The sequence below is a fragment of the Macaca thibetana genome, chromosome 5 (assembly GCF_024542745.1).
Source record: "Macaca thibetana thibetana isolate TM-01 chromosome 5, ASM2454274v1, whole genome shotgun sequence".
NCBI lineage: Eukaryota > Metazoa > Chordata > Mammalia > Primates > Cercopithecidae > Macaca > Macaca thibetana.
In genome coordinates this window covers 38,034,884-38,061,091 of record NC_065582.1, presented here as the reverse complement: position 1 = coordinate 38,061,091, position 26,208 = coordinate 38,034,884, and the positions used below count along the sequence as shown (strand labels likewise).

The 26,208-nt window shown below is 38.1% G+C and overlaps 1 protein-coding gene across 2 annotated transcripts in view; it reads right to left on the bottom strand.

Moving 5' to 3' along the window:
* Positions 1–10,721, bottom strand: part of GATB (glutamyl-tRNA amidotransferase subunit B) — an 85,114-nt gene extending 74,393 nt beyond the window's left edge. For both annotated transcript variants that reach the window (XM_050791562.1, XM_050791564.1), the window contains exons 1-2: positions 10,505–10,721; positions 8,428–8,578 (exon numbers count right to left, since the gene is read on the bottom strand). In XM_050791562.1, the coding sequence (XP_050647519.1) occupies positions 8,428–8,578; positions 10,505–10,680 (327 nt within the window). In that variant the 5' untranslated portion in view covers positions 10,681–10,721. The remainder of the gene's footprint in view (positions 1–8,427; positions 8,579–10,504) is intronic.
* Positions 10,722–26,208: the final 15,487 nt, after the last annotated feature.

Here is a 26,208-nt window from a genome sequence, read left to right as displayed (position 1 = left end):
TTACCCCATTCCATTTCTAAGAGATAACTGATGTAAGTTACAAGGTAAGAGAATAACAATATGAGATATTTTGCAATATTTTTATATCTTACTTTATCACAAGAATTTACCCAAGCTTGCTACATTATATATTTTTTCTTTTCTTTTCTTTTAAAACAGGGTCTCACTTTGTCACCCAGGCTGGAGTGCCGTGGTACACTTCTCAAGCTCAAGTGATCCTCCTGCCTCAACCCCACAAGTAGCAGACTACAGGCATACCCCACCACGCCTGGCTAATTTTTGTATTTTTTTTTTTTTTTTGTAGAGACAGGGTTTCACCATGTTGCCCAGGCTGGTCTCCAACTCCTGGGCTCAAGCCATCCACCCGCCTCAGCCTTCCAAAGTGCTGAGATTATACGCATGAGCCACTGTGTCCAGCTGCTAAATTATATTTCTATCCAAAAATAAAATATACCCACTCCCTAAAAATCCTACCATGGTAAGTTGGGTAACATACAAGTCCATAAAGTCAGGCAGAAAAAAGGATGGTAGGTCACGTCTCCCCCAGGGAAGCAGACAGACCCATCACATGCATGAGCTTGAGTATGGATGGATCTAGAATGTGCGTAAGTCTATTTCTCCTAAAACCAGGGTAAGGGTAAGAGTTGTGAGAACAGGGGTGTGGTACGGGCTTCATTATTTGGACTTTCAGAACAAAAAACAAACAAATAAAAACTTTACCAGCAGAAGGCTGAGATGCCAGTACAGGTAATGTTTGATTAGTACCTAATGCTATCTTGTATATAAAATAAAAATAAATCTTGTTTTTAAAAATGCTTTTGACTACTAATCTGTCTTTTGGGAGCTCCAAATCATTTACCCATCACCTAATTAAAAAACAAAACAAAACACAGTAACAATCCCATATCCCACTTCACCGCCAAAGAAAAACACAACAAAATAAAACCCATCTACTAGCTTAAGGCCTGAAAAGGAGAAAGAGGCCTCTAATCAGTGGCCAAAAATGTTCTACAGCCTATACTTAGGTTACTTTTTTCTTGCTTTACCAATTTAGAACATGACTTCCAATTATGGTAGGTAAGAATTTAGTTCTTTTCTTTCCCAATATCCAAGTTATATCACAGTTTTTATTAAATCGGTAGCTGGTGTTTCTATTATTATTTAAATGTTTATCTCCTAAGCTAATAAAATACTATGATTATATTTCCTTTCTTGAACATTTTGTTCTTCCTAGAAAGACTTGCTAAATCCTTCATTTTTTTCATGTGCTTCATTTTTTATGTATCTATTGCTCATTCCTCTAAAGGCTAAATTATATGGAAACCTTTTTCCACACAAATCAGATACCTGCTAATTCCCTATTCTCATTTTTTTCCTGGAATTCTTTATTCTGGAGCCACCTTCCTCCTCTTCTAACAGGTCTCATGGTAGAGCTGGCAACCTGAAACTTCTCTACTATTCCAGCAGGTTCCTGGGATAATGAAAGGCAAACTTTTTGAGAATCTGTCTGAAAATATCATTCTTCTACTGTCATACCTGATTGACACTGTTGGGTACAGAATTCTAGGTTAGAATTATAATTTTTTTCCCCTAAGAATGTTTAAGGCACGGTTCCATTCTCTTACAGGTGTAAGTGCTGCTGTTGAGAAGTCTGATGTCTGACTCCCAATCCTTTGTATGTGGACCTGATTATATTTTTCCTCTCTGTAAGCTTTAGGACTTTAACTTTATTCCCAGTGTTAATAAATTTCTTGACATGCCTTCATGTGAGACTGTTTTTATCCCTCATGCTGGGTAGTTGGCAGGCCCTTTCCATTTAGAGATATATGTTCTTCAATTCTGGGAAATTAATCCATGTGAATCCATGTGTTTTGTTTGAGAGTTTCCTCGAGTCTGTTTTCTATTTTTTCACGAGTCTCTTATTAATCAGATGCTGAACTTCCTGGATTGATTCTCTAATTTGCTTATTTTCTTCTTCTATTGTCCAATGTACTGCACATTGGTTTTGATTTCTGGAAGATTTTCTTGACATTATTTTCTAACTTTCCTAGGGGAAGGAGAGGCACCATAATTTTAATTTCTAAGAGCTCGTTTTTATCCTGTTTGTTCATTTTTTAAAAGTAATATTATGTTCCTGTTTCAAAGATGCAGCTACCTTCCCTTATCTCTCTGAGGACATTTATAAAAGCTATTAATTTTTTAAGTATTCTTTTACCCTGTGCATTATTTACAGCCTCCTATTTCCTTTAGCTTTCTTTTTTATTTTGGGCTTTGTCTATCATGTTGGAGAATCTCCTCAAGTGTCTGGTGATTTTTGGCTCTCAATCTATATTTTAAAGGAAGATACTAAAATGCCAATTAAAAGTCCCATGTAAATGCCTGGGGCTTGTTTGTCAGTGGTCTTCACTCTTAAGCAACCAGGTGGCCAGACAGATTTTTTAAAATTGAGAGACCTCCCACCATGTCAATATCTCATGTTCTTCCCACTAGGGTCACACAATCTTCAAAGAAGCTCCTGCAGATTCTTGCTTGCGGGAGGAGGGGAAGAGGAGAGATGGACACACCAGGCCACCTGAGTTCCCACATTGGGGCAGGAAAAGAACTAGGCAGGTCCTGGAGTTTGCTACAGATGCTGTCTGACATCGCCTTTCGCTCTGACTGGTGGCCTCAGGGAAAGTGTGTCATGAGTTGAATTTCTCCAAAGACTATAAATTCCGGCGGGGGTAGGGCAGCTGCCCAGGGTCAGGTAGAGAAGCTCAGATCTCACTGCTCTGTACTCAGACTCTGACTAACCCCTTTGTTTTCACCTCAGCCAGCCTTCCACAATACTTGACGCCCCCACATCCTGAGCGTTTTTAAGGTTGTGTAGGACACATCATCTCAGGTCTCACTAGAGTCCCTTCCTGCAGGCGCTTAGGTCACAGTGCATCCTGCTCTGCAAAGTGAGGCCCTCCTCCACCTACCATCTCTCTCTCACACACTCTTGTCTCCTCTCCCATTCTTCTGTAGGCTTATCACATTTGCATTCTTTCACTATCACTTCAGTGGGGTTTCTTTGGGTTACAGAGAGGATGGATTAAAATGCCTGTGTTCAGTTGGCCGTATTAATCAAAGGCCTCTCCTGTCTTTCGCCGCCCCTTCTTCACTGGCTCCTTCTCATCAGCATTTTTAAAAAACTTTGTTTTACTGCAGTAAGAACACTTAACATGCGATCTATCCTCTCAAACACATTTTAAGTGTACATTATCATAGACTATATAACTCATCAGCATTTAAACATTCCCAAGTCTCTCCAATGTTAAGAAAGACATGACCAATAAATGTTTGCTCTTGATTCCATGTCTCCTCTCACTTGCTGCACTGTTGTCCTTCATAGTAAAACTTTTTGAAACACTTGCCCACACTCTCTTCTTCCTCCATGCCCTGACGTTTCTCAATCCACTGCCACCTACCTTCTGTTTTCATCACACTCAAACTGTTCTTGCAAAAGATACCCTTCTTAATAAATCCAATGGGCACCTCCTAGTCCTCACTTTACTTGACCTCTCAGTAGCATCCAATGTTCTTGTATTCCCTCCTCCTCAAAACACTCACTTCCTTGGAGTTTCTGGCCCTGTACTCTCCTTATGTCTTCTTATCTCTTTGTAAATGGGATCCACATCCCTTATTAGGGCTTATACGGTACAGGCTATGCTTTCTGCTCTAGCCTCACCTCTTGCAATGCCCATATTCAAGTTCTATGCTACAACACAGGGAAAATGTTTCAGTTTCTAGAGCAAGCCACGTTGTTTGTCTTCTGGTCTTTGTACATTCTATTCACTTTTTACTTGGCCAGTTTCATCAATTCCTTGTATCTGTGTTGAATACTCTTCCTATGTGCTCCTCAAGCACCTTGTATTTCCATGACTAACATGTTTATTAGAAGGTACTGCAACTGCCTGCTTGCTTGCTCATGCTCCATGTGGGCAACACCCATATCTATCTTCTACCAAGTTCAAAACTGTGTCACTAGAGCTACACAAGGGCTAGCATAACATAGGCATCCAACATATGCCAGCTGAGTACATGAAGACACAACCGACAGAGAAGAATGGAATGTCTACAGAAAGACTACACATTACCACAATTGTTTTAAGTAACAATCCTAATTTTTACTCAATCAAGTGCCAATACCATGTTGGACCACAGAAACACTCCAAATAATTACAGATGGAAAAAAAGCTCATAAGCCTTCTTTTGTGCAATCAAAGTAATTATTTATAATTCAGAAACAATTTTATCCAATATACTAGTTTTTATTGGTTTTTATTATTTACTAATTCTCTATACATTTCTGAGGTGATGAGAACCCCAGGTTAGTTTTTGTTGGCAGATCACTTAACTAGTGAAATCAAGGTTAAGTGACCAATTGTTATGTATAGCATTTACTTTTGCTCTCACTGGCAACATAACTGTGCACAATAACTCAGGAGAGCCTTTGTAAAGACGAAAGCCACCAATCATTATGGGTATACTAGTAGGTAAGATTTACCTTACCTATTATTAAGAGCTTTTTAATTAATTGCTTGTTATTACTTGTTAATTATCTGTTAATTAATAAGAGCACTTACTACATGCAATTACTGTCTTAAGTGTTTTAAAGGTACTGATTCATTTAATTCTCACACAAATCCAATGAGTCAATTATTCCCATTTTATAAGAAACGGATGCAAAGAAGATTAAGTAATCTACATGAAAATTCTATTCATCTCACTAGAATTTTTATCTTTAGCATTTTCCTGTGCCACTAAAAGTCTATTATAAACATTATCAGTGGCTTCATAATGTTGCACTATACTGATGTATTATAATTTATTCAATGATTCTCCCATCACTGAGAAATTGTGGTTACTTCCAATTTTCTACCTTTAAAAATAGATCTGCTATAGATATCTCTGCATATAAGTCTTTGCCCACATGTTTATTTTCCAAGGACAGATTCCTAAAAGAATTACTAGGTCAATAAATATATGTTGGGTGAATAAAGCAGTCAAATTGCCATCAATTTTGCCTAATTAGCTGTTTTTTCTTGCTTTTATGCCTACAAAGTTTCTCCCCAACCCACGGACAAACAAATATTCTCCTAGATTTTTTTGGATTTAATGTGACATTTAACTTACATTTTATATATATATGAACTTTGTTTTGATGTATGAAATGAGCAATATTTTTTCTCCAAATAGCTAACCAATTCCCAAACCATCAGTTGAATAACTTATCCTTTTCCCACTGATTTTTGCTTCTTCTTATATATATTTTCCCTTTTTGGTTTATTCTTTCGTCAGGAGGCAGTGAAACTTTGGGGAGAAAAGATAACAGGCTTAACACTGTAACTGCTGAATTTAAGGTGTTTATGAATCATTCAGATGGAAATGTATAGTAGGACACAATAGATATAGGTTTCTTGCCTAAAAGAGAGAGGGGAGCTTTATTTGAGGGTAAAAAGATTACTCAGGGGAACACAGGTAACAGAAGAATTGAAATCCAAAGAATAGGGCATGGGAAACCAACATTTCAGGGCTAAGTGGCAGAACACAGCCATGTGAGAAGGCACAATCAGCCAGGTAGAGGACAGGGAAGAAGCAGGAGAGAAGGGAGCAATATAAGCCCTGGGCAGAAAGAGTTTCAAGCACCATCATGAATCACACTTACATTTTTGGTTTACCTGATCAAAACAATAACATAATGTTCTACTAAAATCCCCAGAAGCACAAACATATTCTCAAATTATTGGTTTGTTATAAATGGAGTTCTAAGCAGAGTCTGGCTATTAGAGCATCTTTATACATCTCCATAGGGCTTAGGGAAGGACAACTGTCTAAAGGTTTTAGTATATTTTAAATCTATTTAGAGGTAAATACAAAGATTTTGAAACGTTTTGAGTGACAATGCTTAATTCTGGGAGTTTAGGCATAATGTTGCTCACGTACTAAATGAGGTCCCTTAAAGGCAGAAACATTTCTGAACAAGAGGTAGATCTGCTGTCTACAGAATAACCTATTTAGGCTACTTAAACCATAAGCATTGTAGGCTCTGAAAAGGAAAACAAATCCTAGCTCATGCAAAACTGTATTTCCAGACTTTGTCTGCCATTTAATTAGTGTAAGCCAAGCTCTCAACACTCAAATGTCTCAAACACCTTCACTGTGTTACTGATATGCTTACCAGTGAACAAGCACCTTCTTTTTTGGTGCATGACAAGTTTTACAAAGCAATTAAAATGTTGGCATTTTAATTATTTTGAATTTTTCTAATTTGTTCTAATTTTTGACCAAATTTAGGTACAACTGGAGAGTCTATTTACAGAAAACATGCTTATCTGCAAATGGATCTGTTTCTAAAGTGAACTATAATAAGTATGGCTTGATAGCCATCACACTCACAGCTGGAGAAACCTAGGAGCAACTCAGAGCTTATGCCTAATCGCTTGATAAGTAACTACCACATGGGAAAAAAAATGTTTTGAATCTGGGAGGGAAAATGTAGAGGTGTTATGACAACTTGCCTTCCATTTTACTTGTCTAAATATTACTGTATTTCTACTATATCTGAATCTCTGCCCCAAAAATATGTCATATATTTATAACCCAAAAAATCACCCTTCTCAAACAAACAAAAAATCTTTCTGTAGATAGATCTCTAAGTCAGAGAAAGAAAAAGAGGGTGCATCTCCACATCTATCTTCTCCCAAAGGGACCCAGCAGCACATCAAAGGTGTTCTTTGATATGGTCTGCAGGGATGGGAGTCCTCCCTGACAGAAAATGCGAGTAAGAGAAAAGTTCCAAGAAAAAGATACTGCCCCAATACAACCAAAGCTGAGTGAGGCAGGCACACTGGAGGCACTGCCCAGAATCTTCCACTTTGGTCAGTGACTGAGAAAAGTACACCTCTGCCTCTGCAAGCCTGCCAGTGCTCAGTTCAACCAGCTTCCAGTCTTTTGTTTGTTTGTTTTTTGAGACAGAGTCTCACTCTGTCGCCCAGGCTGGAGTGCAGTGGCATGATCTTGGCTCACTGCAAGCTCTGCCTCCCGGGTTCACACCATTCTCCTGGCTCAGCCTCCTGAGTAGCTGGGACCACAGGAGCCCACCACCATGCCCCGCTAATTTTTTGTAGTTTTACTACAGACAGGGTTTCACCATGTTAGCCAGGATGGTCTCGATCTCCTTACCTTGTGATCTGCCCGCCTCGGCCTCCCAAAGTGCTGGGATTACAGGCGTGAGCCACCATGCCCGGCCTCAACCAGCTTCCACTCTTATTTAAATGTTTGAGAGCATGGAATTCACCCATGACAATGTCTGCCCCTCCCCACCTTTGTCACCACCATGGATACACATTTCCTCCAAAGATGGCAGGAAACCCCAAACACAGTTGATATTATAGGTCCTGGACAGACCATATGGTATTTATTAGCTAAAACATTTACACTGTTCCCTTCATACTTTTCTTAAAAATCCAATCAATTATCTAAAAATATATGCAAAAAGTCTTGCTGATGGGTATACTGGGCCCAGTCATTCCATAGGATCAAGTAAAAATGAGTGGTTAATAGTTATTACAATAGTTATAAGAACAATAGTTAACTCACTGCATATTTTTTTTTTTTTTTTTTTGAGACGGAGTCTCGCTCTGTCTCCCAGGCTGGAGTGCAGTGGCCGGATCTCAGCTCACTGCAAGCTCCGCCTCCCGGGTTCCTGCCATTCTCCTGCCTCAGCCTCCCGAACTCACTGCATATTATGGCTGTTTTCTACATTATTGAGTGTTTCTTAATTTGCAACAACCACAATCATTACTGGCCTTACACTAAAATCATGTGATATATGCTGCTTCCTTTGAGTTGACTCCTCCTCCTCCCTTATTTATCTGCCTAAATTCTACTGGGCTACTCAAATAGCTCAGGCCACCACCTCTTTAGTAACACTTCCATAACCAAAGGTACCCCTACCTCAATTTCTCACAATAGTCCTTTCATTTACTGAATTAGTTGTCCGTTTTCTGGGTTTCAAAACCATCCTCTGCATATTACCTTCAAAGAAGGAATCACATTGCCCTCTATTTGTTTATAAGACACATCTCCCCTACTAGTTTTTGAACTCCTTAAAGGCAAGGCTCATCTTTATGACCCAGCTCATAGCACAGTATCTGATATTAGTAGGCATGCTAAAATGTTTGTGAAGTGATAAATACGTGTATGAATATGTTTAGACTTAGAAACAGCATCACAGAGATGGGTCTTTAGAAAACATTTAATACATCCCACTTCACCCAAAATTCCCTAAAGAAGTATTTCCAAACAGTTGTGTTATTATTAAAATAAGAAAATAATTTTCCATGTTCAATATAAAATAAACATTTTTCTAATGAAAATAGGATTAAATAAAAATCTTACCGGCAAAGTTCCAGGTAGAGATGCATCAAAAAAAGAAACCAAAGAATTTGGAGGTGCTGAAAAGCGAACTTGAGATCCAGAGAAGAGTTTAGAGTTGGAGGAAATCTGGGCATGAATTTCCAAACCTACCACAGCAGCCCATTTGTGTTCACTAAGAAGAAAGAGATAATGGTTAAGATGTAATTATGTTTGTCACCATGAATGAATTTCTATAAGTCTAAACCACAAATGTTAATTTCCTATATGTGTTTTAAACTTATTACAGTGTTATATCCTTACATTAAAAATGTCATATTTTATCAGTGACTAAATAAAAAACAATTTAGAATAAGCGCCTACACTGAGATTGGCAAACTAAAATTCATTTACAACATGGCATCAGGAGGCTGATGATATAAACACGAAGGCAATAGAGAAAGGAACAATTTGGTGTCTTAAAACAATGTAGAAATGGGTATCAGGTGACAACTGCTTGGCTAACTTCAGTGAAAAGCAGCATTTAACAAATTAACTGTACCTTATCAATTAATCACTCAGTAAATGAAGAAAGCTGATCTTTCCCACATTATTTAGAATTAACATAAATGGCAAGATTCTACTACTAGAGAAATAATGATAAATAGTTCCACATTTCTTATTTAAAAAGGAAATTTGCAACCATGTTTTGAATTCCTTTCACAAAAATGGTTTGCAAGTATAATAACCAGAGAGACACAGATATAATAAATCACCACTAAATGATACTCTTGAAAAAATTTTGCTAAACCCCCTCATATTAAACCATCTGATGTGGCATATTTTTGGTCCCCCATATCACTTGCAATTCCTGAGACCTAATTTCAGGTTACTTTGTTCATGCTTATTTGCTGTGAAATCTAAGAAGCTATTAAATGCTATAATAATCCCTCTTATCCGGCCAGTCCTACTCTGCTGAGTCTGTACATAGGCCCCTCCAGGTCCTTATAAATGTGCTTATTCCCTGTGAAATCCATGTATGTTTCTATCCTGCTCTTCTCCCAAGCAATTTTGTGTGTATATGTATATATATATGTGTGTGTGTGTATATATATATATACAGATTTTACATCATTTTGTTTTGTTCCAATAATTTCAGCACATAAAGGTCTATATCTGAAGTACTGTAAGAATAAGTCCTTCTTTTTAAAGTTTGGAAACACAGCCCACAAGGGAGGTGAATTAAAGAAAGAACTCGTTAGAAATTCTGCATGCAGTAAAGCATCATTCAAAGTATTTTTGCAGTTCCATTACATGAGAGAAAAAATGTTCTTTCCATTCACAGGGAAACAATCTAATTCACGAAAAGAATACAAAACTGAATACTTCTTTCAGGGCAATTTCCCTCTGTTTCTCCAACTGAAAGTAAAAATAATGCCAACCAGTCTCAAAGAATAAACAAAATATTAGAAACTTGCCATATGTTTCTGTATTTAAAGAGAAACTATTTAATTCTTACATAATGAAGCATAAACAGCTGTTCAGGGGATAATCTGGCCAAATAAGCAAAACTCTCTATATAACCCGAGGGAGTACCTCTTCTTTTGGCTGCGTCCTCCTAGGTCTAAACACACATATTCAACATAAAATGCCTGCACAGCTAGCTAGTGTTTTCTGACTAATGACAATAACCCACCACTACCCAGAGCTTGTAGGTAAAGGCTCCCTTTCTCCCTTTAGAACACTGCCGGCCCATACTAGCGCTAAATAAAATCAGCTAAATATGATCCCGCTTCTCCTGTCACCGTCCCCACTGCTAGTGCTATTAGTAAGATGACCGAATCCACTCTTCTGTCTGTGCAGCCTTCAAGAAAATACTTGCTATTTTACACTCGCGAATTCCCCAACTACGTCTATTTGAAAATAGTGGTTTATATATGGGGGCGGAGCTGATAGAGGGCCTGTTTTGTGCTTTTATTTAGGTTTCGGGGCTCCACGTTATAACTCAACGCCCTCCCGTCAGCCAAAACGTCTAGAAGCTGGGCTGTAATTGCCATCCTTTCCCCAGTCCTGCAGTTCCACCTTACAGTTAGGTGGGCAGAAATGGTATGAAACAGAATACCCTTTCCTCGGCTTCTGGGTCGTGTAGAGGGGCTGCTGAGCCACTGAGCTCTGTCCCCTAATCCGGTTGGATGTGGACCCAGTCGGAGCCTCTCTTCGGTGGCAAGAACCGCCGTCAACCCGGGCGAAAATCCAAAGTCTTCCACGGCCGACCCAGCGCAGCATGGGCGCCGCCATTGTAACGCCAGGGTCTTGGTCAGGTGACTCAGTCACACTGTGCCGCGAGGCTCCCTGGGAAGCGTAGTTCTGGAACTGTATTAAAAACGCTATAGGCTCGGACCGGAAGACTACTACTCCCGGCGAGCGTGGTGATTCGAAGCCTGCCGGAACCCGGCAGGGAGGGGAGGGAAGGAGAAATAGAGGAGAGGGTGGGAGGGTTTCAGGGTGGGGAGGTGTGACTCCTCCTAGCGGGGAGTTGGAGAGGCTTGTGGCTCTGAGCGTGTATATATGAGTTTGAGTGTGAGCACTTGGTTCTTGGAGCTAAGAAGCGTTGCCGGGATTTTATAACCCAGTTAACCTTGCAAGGGGAAGTAAATGACCTTGACATCTCAGCAAAGACTTCCTGAGCCCCCAAACCTACTCCGTTATATTCTATGTCTACTATTCTACTTCGCTCAGCAATTTGTGCGTTAATGCAACAAATACTTATTTGCATGCCTACCGTAATGCCAGGCTCAGTTCTTAGGCACTGTAGTTACTGCAGAGATCAAGACAGTTAAGGCCCCCATGTTAATGGAGCTTACATTCTAAAGAAGGGAGACATACAGAAGTTAACAAAAATAAGATACTTCCATATAGGTAGTAAGTGCTATGTTTAAGCAGAGGTATTTAGAGAGAAACAGCCCTAGATTGAATGTTCGTGTACATTTTAACCTCCTTTTTATCATTGGCCAGTATCAGAAACACACTCATTGTATGCTAGGAGCAGATACCATCGTCCCAGCGGACTTCCTTCATTTTCCTGCGTCAAAACTAATATCCCTTGTTAAAACTGCCACCGATTTTTTGTATTTGAACACAGTCTAGAGTAGTCATTTAGGCACTCTCTATTTCATCATCCTGCTTTGATTGTCCTCATAGTGCTTTTGACTACCTGATGCTTATCTTCTATTTCCACAAATTCCTTGTCTGTCTTACTCACTACAGTACAAAGTAGGTTCCTCAAAAATATTTGTTGAATAAAGTAGGGCAGTGTGGAGAATGCATTTGACAAAGGATGGAGTGGATGCCCTTTGGAGCAGTAATTGTTTAGGGGAGAGATGATTAATTAGGATGGTGGCAGAGGCAAAGAGAAATGGATCTATTTGAGATAGATATGGGAAGTAAAATTGAAGGACTCTGATGGATTGGATATGATGGTGGAAGGCTAGGAGGAACAAGTAACTCCTGGATTTCTGGCTTGCATGACTGGCTGATGAGGTTATCCACCGAGATAAGGAAACCAGAAAAGGAACAGGTTTGCAAAGAAAACATATGAGTTTGGTTGCCTTGGAGACATTCAAGAGGAGGAATCAAGTAGACATCAGTGATGCCTAATTCTGAGTATAGAGCAGGGCAAGGGGAAAAGCTGCATATTTTGTATACTTCACATTGATAGGTTTTCAGTTATTGATCAATAATCCATTGATTAAATGGCTGTAACCTTTGATCTTTTCCTTTAATACTCTTAAATTGCATATCCATATGGAAGAAGGAAAGTTTAGTTACTCTTGTTAAAATTGTCCACATTTATTTTTTCTATCTTTTCTACTTTTTCACCCACTATCACTAATCTAAATTGCTACACCAGAAGTATCGGTCATTTGACCAAGGATGAAAATGACAAAAATGACAGGGACTGGAAGGGAGTGGTGGAGACTTGTTCCAAAATTTCTCTCTAATTGTTGCACTTTAAGGTTCAGATGATTCTCTAGATCCTTTACTAGAGTCTTCCCTCTGAGTTTCCATGTTTTCCATCTTTACTCTAGGTAAGCTAGTTTTCCCTTTCTTATTTAGCTCCTCAGGTTTTTCTGGCCCAGACTGTGGTCAGGGGAGTTGCCTCTGAGCACAAAATGGCTTCAGTTTTGTTAGAACAACAGAGGAGAATGGAACCTTGTATCTCTAGCTAAAAAGAGAGGGAGACACTTGCTACCTCATCGCTGGTAATCGTCATCTTAGAAGGCAATTCACTCCATCACATGGAAGACTGGGAATGTTTTGAAAACCACCATAAGGGAGAGCAACACATTTAATGAAAATCCTAATCTTATGGGTAAAACGCGCTATAAGGGAAGCTCATCTTTGTTTATGAAGCAGTATTGTGCAGTAATAGGCTATCGCCGCAAAGGCCCCACCCCACCACTAGAGGGAGATAAAAATCCTACGCATGTAAGTGTATTTGCTTCCTTTCACAAATGGAAACCGGCCAGTTTCCTGCATCTTATCTCTAATCATTCCCCTTTCAAAAATCCCATAGAACTAATCGTGGAAATAGAGACTTGTCAATAACCATCTCTTTGGCTCTCCTCTCCCTCAAGATTATTTGTCGTTTCCCGAAATACCTGTAGTTTTCCTTGTGAAAACAGGAGCACTGTTTTCTGAGAGCTCCCCCTGCCTTGCTCCTTAGCTGGTCATACTCCCACCAAACCGCCTTCTGTGGGACCATTTCTAGCCTTCCTGCTGCATGCCAAATCTGATAACTGTCAGAACTATTACTGACGGACAGCTCTCTAGCTGCGAGAGCTATTTTGGTTGCACCAACAAGGTGGCTGTCATCTGGGAGACACAGAGATTTTCATTTTCAAGGAACTCAGAAGGTGGCTGGGCAGAGTTTCTAGCAAAAACAACATTTTTCTTAGGGAGAGCCTCTCGGCTCTTATTTTATCCATAAAATTGATACACAGTACAAATAGATTTAGAACAGGTTTTTAAAAAGCTATGTAAAGCAGAGCAGAATTTCGAGTTGTTACTTACAAATGGCAATAGTTAGATGTGTCTAAAATAACATGCTTGGTTTTATTTAGTGCTCTTCAGTGGGTCTTTGAATGTCAGAGTTGGAATGAACTGGCTCACCTCTGTATTTGACTCAAAACTATGAATAAAAACACGTTGATTTCTGAACACAGATTATTTTTTATCTCAAATCTAAGTTGTGCTTAATTGTAATCATTCCCTTTCACTAGTTCACGATGGGGGAAATAATATGAAAACCCAACATCCTAGGATGGATAGTTTCTTCTGTAAGGTAGGTACAATGTGAGGGGATAATACAGGTGGTTCTAAGTTTCCATTTTTTTAAAAGAAATGAATAGTTTTGATAGAAACATTAAAATTGCAAGTAAAATGAAAAAGAGACAGTTTCCACTATCCTGGCAATGTATCTCGAAATCTATTTGTATACAGCTTTCCAGTTTAAATTGCATTAACTAATGTAGTCTTTGATTAACTACTTTTGTCCTGTGGAAACAAAGGCAATGCTTTAAAAGCGTTTAGCAGGCTGATAAACAAAATGCCCCTTGTAGTCTAACAGAGCTGGAAGCAGATGGTTATCTTAGTATTTCTTAGCACAGTTGTGAGCTTGATCCCTGTCTTGGCTGTGAGTTTCTGTGTGTTCTGTGGCTATGGAACTCAGCCTGCTGTCTTGAAACTTTATGCCACATGGGTAGAGATGGAAGATGGCTAGGTCAGTATATATTATCTTAAAAAAAGAGAAAGAAACCACAGCGGAAACAACAACAAAACCCACGTAAGATGATGTACATATAACAGAAATTAATAGCATCATTTATGTTGCAACTAGAAGAGCTCCTGTTTTTGAGAAAGCATTCTGAAAACACGAAGTTCCTTCATAGAAAAAAATACATTTTAAAATCCAGTTAGGTGTCATTAGGGGAAAAGAGAAAGACTGGGAATACACGTGTGCCAAGCAAATGGGAAAACGGGATTCATTTCCTTTTATTTTACCATTAAAGTCTTGATTCTGATAAAATACTGATGCAGAGGGAACAGTTGCTTTCTCTAAAAGATTGTTTTGCAGCAAAGAAATCTATAACTCCTTTTTCCTTTCCAGTGCAAGGAAATAGAACACCCTGTTCAATGTTCCTGTAGAGATGAAGGGCCATATGGGGAAGATGAGGCCAGCACATTGTTGCTATTATGCCTGGACTATAAACTAGAAGCTCTCTATGGTCTCCCTTCTTCTGTCTAATCTCAGGGGATGGTTTGGATGGTTTGCACTTTCCCAGGTGTTTTCTAGAAATTTTTAGAAATCTGTCTACTCCCTTAGAGCCAACAAGAATGATGTATGAAAAAGAAGCTTCACTTCCATACTTCCTTTGCTTCATGATGTACTTGAAAGAAGATACTCCCGAGTTGTAAGTAATGGGTGGTAGAACACGTTAAACTCCATGTTTCTATAAACTATGTTTTTGCATGTGGTCATATCCCTCTATGTACTAAGAAGTTCTCTCTTTTGTGTTTTGGAATTGGATATTTGGCCTTCAAAGTTAGAGAGCTTGTACACACTACACACAGACACGCGCGCACACACACACACACACACATCACCACACGCACACTTCTAAGCAGTATCTTAATTCAGGAGCTCCAATAATAGGAACTTTTAGGTTTCAGAACAGATGATGTTTTTGTATGTCAGATGGTTCTCCTGATTTTAAGCCTAAAGATGTTGAAAAGTATGGCGTTAAAGAACTCCACCACCAAGACACGTGGACTTTGATGAGACCTTTCAGTGAATGAACTCCTACTTGCTAATTGAAGGGAAGATGTATCAGAGTCCATCAGCGTGGTACAGAAGAGAACTGAAGAGTTTATCTTACACATCCTGCCAGGTAATTGGTGTCATCACCTGTGCGTATCTGAACTGGTATTTCTGTATCTAGGCCACCCTTGAACCAAGAATGGATGGACTGCACAAAGCAATAAAGGCTGAACTCATGTTGGTGGCAGATCCTTCAGGGCTCACCACAGTTTAATGCACAGCCGTTGAGAAGAAATTTAGTGCTCCATGAAGAAGTGCCAGATTGAATTAAAATCAAACAACAATCAGATGAAACAACCACTGAGATAAATGGAGAGAGAGAGGGAGAGAGAGAGAGAGAGAGAGAGAGAGAGAGAGAGAGAGAGAGAGAATTCCCAAGGATTCATGAATACTAATTAGGGGAAGACCAGCACACACATTATTCATGTCTCTTTGGAGTCTGAGTCTAGATTCTAATTTAACAATATGATTTTGATGACTTGGCCTAGTAGTGATTTCAGTTGGTGTGAATTCCACATTTACATCAGCTTGGCTACTAAAAGGCATTTTCATCTGCTCACGTATAGTAAGAATGAAGACAAATGGTGTTAAGAATGGGACTGAGTATTGTGTTTTTCAAAAGACAAAAGAAAGTAAGAATATGTAAAATGCCTCTCTAGCAAAGAGGAGGTTTTCTAGCCCAATATTCACGTTTGTGTTCATTCCCTATAGCTGTTATCTTTCTTTTGCCTGCTGTAGCATGCTGGTATGATGTCTTGGGGAAACATTTTGTAGTACTTAAGAGAATTATGAATTTTAACATTTTACATGAATTTATTAAATAAATGCATTATCTTCTACTTATTGCATTGAAATACACAATCTCATTAAATGTTCTCATCGTTTATGAGGGCAGTTTGACATTTCACAATCTCTTAGAATTTAGTGTCTTCAGCAAATGTCAAAATGAAAAATCTTGAGTTTAGGAAAGAAAACATTTGCCTTGCTTAGTTCTTTAGGCCAGTGGTCCCCAACCTTTTTGGCACCAGGGACCAGTTTCGTGGAAGACAATTTTTCTAAGGACTCGGGGGGGCGGTGGAGTAATGATTTTGGGATGATTAAAGTGCATTACATTTATTGTCCACTTTATTTCTATTATTATTATTACATTGTAATATGTAATGAAATAATTCTACAACTCACCATAATGTAGAATCAGTGGAAGCCCTGAGCTTGTTTTTCTATAGCTAGACAATCCCATCTGGGGTTGATGGGAGATGGTGACAGATCATTAGGCATTAGATTCTCATAAGGAGCATGCAACCTAGATCCCCTGCGCGTGCAGTTCACAGTAGGGTTTGTGCTCCTATGAGAATGTAATGCCGCTGCTGGTCTGACAGGAGGCACAGCTCAGGTGGAAATGCGAGTGATGGGGAGTGGCTGTAAATACAGATGAAGCTTCTCTTACTTGCCTGCCGCTCACCTCCTGCTGTATGACCCAGTTCCTAACAGGCCATGGACAAGTATTGGTTGATAGTCCAGGGGTTGGGGACACCTATCCTAGACCAGCCATCATTTTGGGTACCTGAGGCCCTTTTCTTCGAATCTATGACTAAAGGAAATTAGCTGCCGTGTAACCATTCCTCTTATAGCAATTCTGGTTACTACTCCAAGAAAGATCAAGAATATTTTGCAACTGGCCTACGTTGTTTATTAACTCTTTCTAGAAACTTCTACTAGGCTTATTCTTATGCCCTTGTGTTCTCTTTAGCCAACAGAGATATAAGGTATCACTTATTTCAAAGTGATAATATCCTTTTGCATTGGTTTTATTGTGCAGTGGATCAGATGAACTGTAGTTCTCACTGTGTAAGTTAATAGAAGTTGTCCATGAACTCGAAAGACAAAATTGAGTATGTGTTTTGGGTTGGAATTCTATGCCGCCATTTAATCAAATGTTGTGTTTACTCTTTCTTCTTTAAAAAAATGCTGTAACTCATTTTCAATTGTCAAGAAATGGCAAGCACAGAAATGGTAATTTTCACTCTGTTTGAAATATAATGTGGCCAGACAGGCCAAATTACAGAAAATCAATTAGTTCCTGTTACAAGAGTCATGTATCTGAGGTCTTATTCTGTCTCTGGTTACTGTAGCTAATGTCCACTTCTCTCCAAAGGAATTCTTAGGAGAAAATCAACTGAAGACTTTTTTACTAGAGCAAAAACCTATAGGACCTAGACATTTAATCTTTGTCAATTAAGATAGAGACAGAAATAAATTTCTTCCTCGAATCACTTCCTCCCTTCCTGTACTTTTAAACCACATACTCTTGAAAGAGAAGTTATCATTTAGTTTCTGAGGCCTAAACTTTTCAAATACTACTTCTATATTATGCTATCTATGCCTTTTTGTACAAGGTAAAGACCATAATGCTTCTCAAGCATGTGGTTTCACATAAATCTGATCTATGTCATGAACTCTTTTCTTGATCTAAATCAACTAACAAATTCAGTTGAACGAATATATCTAGGCCCAAAGTTTTTATTATTCATGATGTTCCTGTTTCATAGATTTACAGTTGCACATGCCTTCTGGGAAGAAAACACTGCCCCCAGATTTCCTCACTTTTCTCTTTTATATGCTTTTAAAGGAGGGCTTTTGTTTCAAAGATTCATTTTGGTGTCAGATAACTTCTTGAGTTACACCTAGAGAAACCCAAGACATCTAAAAATAGGAGCAACATTTTTTTTTTTGTAAAGATAAACAACATTAATTACTGATTTCAGAATATTACTGATTCCATTTTCCTCATCATAGAACAAGGCAGTCATAATCAAGAAAATCTTCAATTAACATTAAAGATTGCACTCATACTAAACCCACACTTAAAGCACAGATGTAGAAGGATTGTTTTAAAGTGTTGTTAAGAAACATAAAACTTGTGGTAAGCCAAGTTATAACTCTTGTGTTATCCAGGGCCTATAATTAATTTTAAAAAAATCAAAACACTTTTAAAAATAGTCTTGTGCATTGAATTCCAGCATGCTGCTGCTTTTATGTAGAGGGATTTCTGTAAAATGCAAGTTTATTTGTAGATTGCAAGTGACTCAACGATGTTACAATATAAAAGAAAATCATACTCTAGAGTTTTTGTTTGGGGATGTTAGGGGCTGTCTTGGAATACTCAGTTCACTCAGAGGATTGCTTTTAATCTGAAGCAAAAGAAATTTCATAAACTGAAATTGTTGGCCAGATGGAATTTCCTGATTAATTTTTTAGTGTTTGGTATTAAACATAATAATGAAAAGGGGAGTTCTGAGAGTAAACCCAATTAACATTTCATAAAATTTATTGCTCTAAATATGGCTTACCCTTTATTTCATATCTTCCTGGATAACCTGCCTGTACCTTGAAAAACTTAACTGGTCAACTTCTCTCCCTCCTTCCCTTGCATTGCTTCCATTTCTTTGTCATTTGACTTTCTTTTCTTTTTTGTACTCTATTCATTGAGTCCTTGCAAGGCTACAGGCACCCTTCCAGTGCCTACGTTGTCCTCTTCTTTATGGACCTTGGTGGAAAGAATATTTGTAACAGTTTGTAATATTAAGTCCTGGTGCTGGAATGCTGTCCCTCTTGTTGTACAAGAGACTCTTAATACCATCTGTAATCATAGACTGGCTTGCACTTGATAAAACTAGTCTTTGTGATGTTGAGAGCAAAGGTGGACATTCTCCCTATATTTTCTTTTCCTATTTATTACTTTTCTATGGTAGGTGGATATTCCCATTCACACACTCTCTCTCTCTCTCTATACACACACACACACACACACACACACACACACACACACATATATACACACATATACATATATTCATTGGATATGTGGGGATTGGAGAAATGACTTTTTGAAAATAAAATTTATCCTACCAGATTGAGATTTTTGGAGGGCAAGAACCATATTGTCCATGATTCAGTGTCCTTTCAGTTCTCAGGGCTATACCAGCTGTGCTGGCCATCATCTACCCACCGCTCCTGGGAACTATTTTCCTGTCCCCACTGAAACCCATCCACATGGCTATGTTAAGGACTGCCAAACTGAGCTAGTACTCTATGCCGGGGCTGGCTACATTATTTGTGAAATTCAATGTAAAATTAAAATGCAAGATAATGTGTTCAAAAATTATTAAGAATTTCTAGATGGCAGAAGCATTATGCCAAACATAAGACCTTTCTAAGTTAGGTCGCTGTGCAGCCACACAGGTTTCATGCCCAGCTGTGCTGACCTTCCCACCTCCCACACCAGCCATGGTTTATCGAGTCCTAGGGGAAGAGAATATCTAACGCAGGTAAAACCAGAGACCTTTCTGGTTGGTTTATTTGTACCAGAACTAAGAAAAAAAAAGTCCCAGTTGGATAAAACTGGGGACCTATCAGCTGGCTTGCTTTCAGCCTTGTGATGAATGCCATTGATGGGCTGAACACACATCATTTCATTGTATCTCAGACATGTGCTGGCAATGGTCCAAATATCATCTAAGGTACTAATAGTTTGCTAGTCTCTCTGTTGACCTGCAACTTACCGTCCACTAGCTTTGAGGCCCTGGAAGCTGGAACAGATAACCTCTTGAGCATTTTCCATTTTTGTAGTTCTCTGAGCCTATGACCAGATTCTGCAAAATGAACCTAATCTATAGCCATACATGTGTAAAAATGCAAAAGAGTTCTTGATTTCTCATTTTTCTTGGGTAAGGTTCATGGAACAGTCAATTGCTTAGATCTTGATAGTGTAGTGGCCACTAAGATAAAAACAAAATGAAGCAACAAAACAAAAATAACCTATCCTTTTAAAGCTAACCATCAGTCAAGGCAATTTGTTAGCATTCCAACTGTAAGATGATTCTGAGTGCTTCCTTAGGGGAAAACTGCTTAAGGTCTAAGTAAAGAGGATCTCATACCCCAGGGAACCTCCATCTTCACAGTTTCAGTCTTTTTCTCCTTTTCCCAATAGTACAACTCCCAATAATTTTCTCAAAGAGGATTTACAAAACTCCGATAAATGAGTAAAGATAGGCTTCTGGCAGACCTCTTGACTGGCATTCATCAGGGAGCTAGCTTTACAGGGCAACTTTGGGGGCAGGACACAGTCAGTGTTCATAGACTAGCACTTGGGCTTTGGTATTTTCTGAATTTTTTCTATTACCCTATTAGACTCTTCAAGGAAAGAAAGAAGGATCAAAGTAGATCGAAGGTCTTAGATGAAATTCAAATTTAACAAGTGATTACTTCCCAAGTTATACACAGCAACTTCGGAGGAAATTAGCTGGATATTGTGTTATGTCAAGTATTTTATAACAAAGATGCGTACAGATGGAAATCTATTCTAGCCAGGTGTGGTGGCTCACGCCTGTAATCCCAACGCTTTGGGAGCCTGAAGCTGGTGGATCACTTGAGCTCAGGAGTTTGAGACTAGCCTGGGCAACATTAGCGAAACCCCGTCTCTACAAAAAAACTAAAAAATTAGCTGGATGTGGCGGCCTGTGGTCTCAGCTACTCCGGAGGTTGAGGTGGGAGAATCACTTGAGCCCATGAGGCAGAGGTTGTGGTGAGTTGAGAACGTGCCACTGCACTCCAGCATAAGCGACAGAGCAAGACCTTGTCTCAAAAACCAAAATGAAACAAAAAGAAATGTATTCCAATGAGAAATGAATAATTTCTCAAAATATACCTAAAATTTAGGGTCATAGATGCAGAGCACTTGTTGCAGAATAATATTTAGGCAAATCATTGTCCCTGGGAAGATTTTGTTTTTAAAAATATCACCTCTCTGTCAATTTATAGATGAAGATGCTGGATCCCAGCATGGAGAAAATTCATATTTTCCCAGTATGTATCTAGAGCTATCCAGACCTTTTTGTCTCTAATCCTGACTGGGTTAATATCCAGAGCTCTGCTTTTGTACACTGCCTGAGGTAAGAAATTGATATGTGTCATGATGATGACTTACTCTTACATTAATATATTTTTTGTCCTTTCAGTTGAATACACTTTAGCCTTTTATCTCCTAAGTAAAAACAGGATAAAGCCAAGGTAAGAGCTGTAAGACTGGAAGTGAGAGCAAGCTTGCAAAGACAGTCCCCAAGGGAAGGCTCTTCTACAAATGTCCAGAAGATTATGTCCATATGTCTTTCTGGAACTGTTGCCAAGATAGTCACAGGATCAAAATTACTTCTTTGTGGCCATTATGCAGTGTCACATCTTACAGAGCCAAAGGAATAAATTCCAGATATACAGAACACACGTCCCTTCAGCCTCTCTCTCAGGCAGGCTGTCGACTGCAGCATTAATGCACAAATCAAAAAAGGCAGCCAGAGCCTGAAGACTTTCTGCTAGCCTATTCCTTACTGTCCACCTTCCTAATGCACTGGAGTGAAAAACCTACAGGCAGGCCCTTGTCCTTCACACTGTGTGCTCCCATGCTGGCACTCCCAGGCTAGAAAAAAGAAAAAAAAAAAAAAGGAGCAAGGGAGGGAAGAGAAAACAGAGGGGAGAGATTTTATCTAGTAAAAAGCCATATTTTCAGGAACACTTTAGTAGAGGACCTACCACAAAAATTTTACTTGTACTCCTGTCCCTTAACTGGCCAGGAAAGCATACTCTAAATACCACTCCTCTTCCTTCTCAGTGTACCTCTCTTTATCTTCCTCCCTGATGGTCTGTCCTCCACAGCTGAATGTTTCTGAGTGTTTTCACTCTTAGAAACAGTATGATTCCTGTCAAACCACAGCTTAAACTTTACAGAAAAGCTCTTGAGTTTTCATTCCTGTAACCAAGATCAGTGATCTGTCATGTACAGTGGCATTTCCAACTGACTGCTAGAAATCTCCACCTTGATGCCCTGCCAGCACCTTGAAATTGGCACGTCCACAATCTCAGCATCTTCCCTCCTGAAAGAAATATTCCTTCCCTGGACTTTTTTTTTTTTTTTTTTTTTTTTTTTTCTGTTAATGACAAATCACTCTCTCAGTCATTCCAGCCTCAAACTTTGAAATTATATCTGATTACTCAATGATATTATCACATGTTTTCAGTGATCACCAGGTTTCTAGAATGGTGGCTCAGTGGAAGTGATGCCACCATGAAAAAATAAGCAGATGTGTGGAAGAGGATATTAATTGCAATTTTGGACATTGGATTTGAGATGTCAGTGAGACGTCTAAGTATGCAGGGCTAGTGGAAAATACCAGTCTGAAAGTCAAGAAGTCTGGACTGAAAACGTAAATTTGAGAGTCATCAGATCAGTGGTAGTGAAGACATGAGAGTGATGGAGTGATAGAGTTACCCATAACAGGGGTGGAGGGCGTAATATGTTTTAAAAGTTTTTAGTAGATATATTTGTTTATTTATTTCTTGGGAGCAAACATGAGGTTTCTGGATCAGAGGCAGAGTTATAACCACGTGGGTTCCCCACATCCCATTCTCCCATTTTAGGGTAATGGGATGACCAGATGTCACTCTACATATGCAAAGAAATTTTTTTCATTATAGAAGAGAAATTCTAAAATTATGGACCTGGGAATCAGTCACAAAGTTTTCTTGCATGTTTTCCCCTAGACATCTTACAGTTTTAGGTTTTACATTTTGGTCTGTAATATACATGAGTTAATTTTTGTATATGGTGTGAGGTATGGATCAATGTTGTTTTAAAAAAATAGATATTCAATTGTTCAGCATCATTTGAAGGAAAGACTATCATGTCTCTACTGAATTGCCTTTGCACCATTGTAAAAAAAAAAATCAGTTGTTTGTGTATATGTAGATCTATTTCTGGATTCTCCATTTTATTCCATTGATTTATATGTCTATCTTTCCACCAATACAATACTGTGTTAACTATCATATCTTTATTATAAACCTTGGTACTGGTTAGTGTTCATTCTTTAACTGCGTTCTTCATTTTCAAATTCATTTTGGCTATCCCTTGCTTTTCCATGTATATTTAAGAATCAACTTGCTAATTTCTGCCAAAAAAAACCTTGCTGGGTTTTTCATTGAGATTACATTGAATCTGTAGATTAATTTGGGGAGAACTGATATTTTAACAATTTAAGTCATGTTTAATTTATTGAGCTTTTCATTTAGTTCTCTAATTTCTCTCAGCAATATTTTATAGTTTTGAGTGTATTTGTGTTACACAATTTTGTCAGATTTATCTCTAATTATATTATTTTTGGTGCTATTATAAATGGCATTGCTTTAAAATTTCAATTTCTAATTGTTTATGAGTTCGTAGAAATATAGTTGATTTTTTATATTGAAATGTGTAATCTTGCTGAAAACATTTATTCATTCTTTGAGTTTTTTGGTAGATTCCATCAGATTTTTTGCATGGACAATCATGTTGTCTTCAAGTAAAGTGAGTTTTACTTATTATTTTAAGGTCTAGATGCATTTTTGTCTTGGTTTATTGCACTGACTAGAACCTTCAGGACAAGGTTAAATAGAAATGGTGAGAATGTACATTCCTACTTTTCTCTTAATGTTAAGGGGGAAAGTATGCTTTTGTATACTTACCTCTATAGTTGCCAGTTCTGGCACTCCTTGCTCCCTTGTGTGTATATATACATATATTTTCGTTTGTTATCAGTTGCTTTTTGCCTAAAGAAATTCCTTTAACATTTCTTATATGCAAGTTTGCTGCTGATGAATTATTGTAGCATTTATATGTGTACAAAAGTCTTTATTTTGCTTTCATTATTAAATGCTTTTTGTTTTGGTTGTATGTAGAATTCTAGATTGGCAGCTAGTTTATTTTTATTTCTTTTAAAGACATTGCTCCAATATCTTCTTACTTCCATTGTTTCAGACAAGAAATCAGTTGTAGTCCTTATCATTGTTTTTCTGTATATAATGTCTTTTCTCTCTGGCTGCTTATAGGATCTTCTCTTTATCACTGACTTTAAGCAATTTTGTTTGATGTGCCTTGTGCTTAAGATTTGTTTAGCTCTATATCTATGGATTTATAGGTTTCTCCAAATGTGGAAAATTTTCAGTGATTATTTTATCAAACATTTTTTCTGGCCTCCTCCTCCCTCATGCCCTTCAGGGACTCCAATTTCGTATATATTAGGTTTCTTAAAGTTATCCCACAGCTTAATGAGGGTTTTTAAATTTTTAAAATTTCTGTATGTTTTTATTTGAATAGTTTCTATTGCTGTATCTTCAAGTTCAGTAATCTTTTTTTTCCTGCAATGTTTCATCTGCTGTGAGTACCATACAGTGTATTTTTCATCTCAGATATACCTTTCACAGTGAGGTCTGTGAAGGAAGAAGCACATTCACCAGGTGGACATTCAGGATCCAAATTAACTTTTCCAAAGTGGGTGTTTGGGACTTATTCTCTTTGTGCATTTGCTGACCCTCCCTTTTTTCAATATTAATTTTTATCTATGTTATGTATAGTTTAATAAGTTAGATAGTTTCTTAAGGTATATATGTTAGTTAGAATTATGTTTCATCTGTATTTAACAGAAACTCCAAATAACGGGGTCTTAAATATATAAAGCTTACTCATTCATAATAAAAGCTGTTGCATGCTAGTCAGTCCTGGGCTTGTTTGGCAGTTCCTGAAGTTATTGGAATCATAGGCTCCTTCTACCTTTCTATTTCTCCATCCTTAGTCAGATAAGCTCCAGTCACTCATGTCTGCATTCCAGGCAGCGGGAAGATGAAAAGAGGGAAAGACAAAGGGGCATGTCTATCTGATAACTTCTGCTTACATCTCATTGGCCAGAATAAAGTCCCATTGCCACATCCAGCTGCAAGAGCACCTGAGAAGCATGGATTTTTATCTGAGCCTACTGTTGTTATGAGTAAAATTGGGGTTTTATTACCAAGAACAAAGGGAAGAAGGCATCATTTCTAAGAAGGACTCCTGAGCCATCTTCCTTCTCACCCTAATTGTACTCCCTACAGGCAACAACTTTTAGCTCTTTTAACTGTTTTTCCTAGGATTTATTTCATATTCAGACAACAACAACATTGTGCTGCTAATTCATTATTTCCTTATTTTAAATAGGATGAAATGAAGATTTTGCCTCTCTTGTACCCTTATTCCCATACCACTTCCACTTCCCTTCACCCATTTTTCCAAAATAATTGTCGTAATTTTATTCACTCAATGTTTATATTTTTATGATCATGTTAATATTATTCAAAGCTGAGTCATGTAGTATACTGTAATTACATATTCTTAAATTTAAAAAAAATTTCACTAAATTATTTTTATTTGCTTAGTTTTATATGTCTCTAGTTTATTCCTGAGCTTTTAATTTAAGCATACTTTGCTTCTCAGTACAGTCAAATTTGTTTACCAATTTCATCTTCATTTGAGGGACATGCTTCTGGCTCCCTTTGTTTCTTTTAGTTCTGACCTGGAATATCTGCTCTCTGGTCTTGATATATAACTGTCTTCCTGAGCAGTCTCATCATCCTCACCCTGGGGATTCCCTTCACTCCTTGCATGTGTTGGGTCTCCTATTTCCTTGTTCCCATCTTATGTCTTCTTTTTTTGTTTGTTCTCTTGTTTTGGTAAGGCACATTCTCTAGTAGCTTCCAGAGAACAGACACATTGAAAGTAACTATTTTTGAAATACATATCTGAAAACTTCTTAATTCTAGCCTCATACTTGATTGATAGTTTGGATGGTTTTAGAATTCTAGATTGGAAATAATTTTCCCCAGAATTAAAAACAGATTTTTTTCTCCTAGATGTTTTAAGCCATTAGAGTTTTTCTTCATTAGTGTTCCTTTTGAAAAGTGCTATGTGACTCTGCTTTCCAGACCTTTTATGTCGCCTGGTTTTTTTCTTCTTGGGATGTTTTTAAAATCTTCTTTTTATTCCTAGTGTTCTCAAATTTCATAACAGTGTCAATTTATGTGGATCTTGTTTTCATCTACTGAGCTGG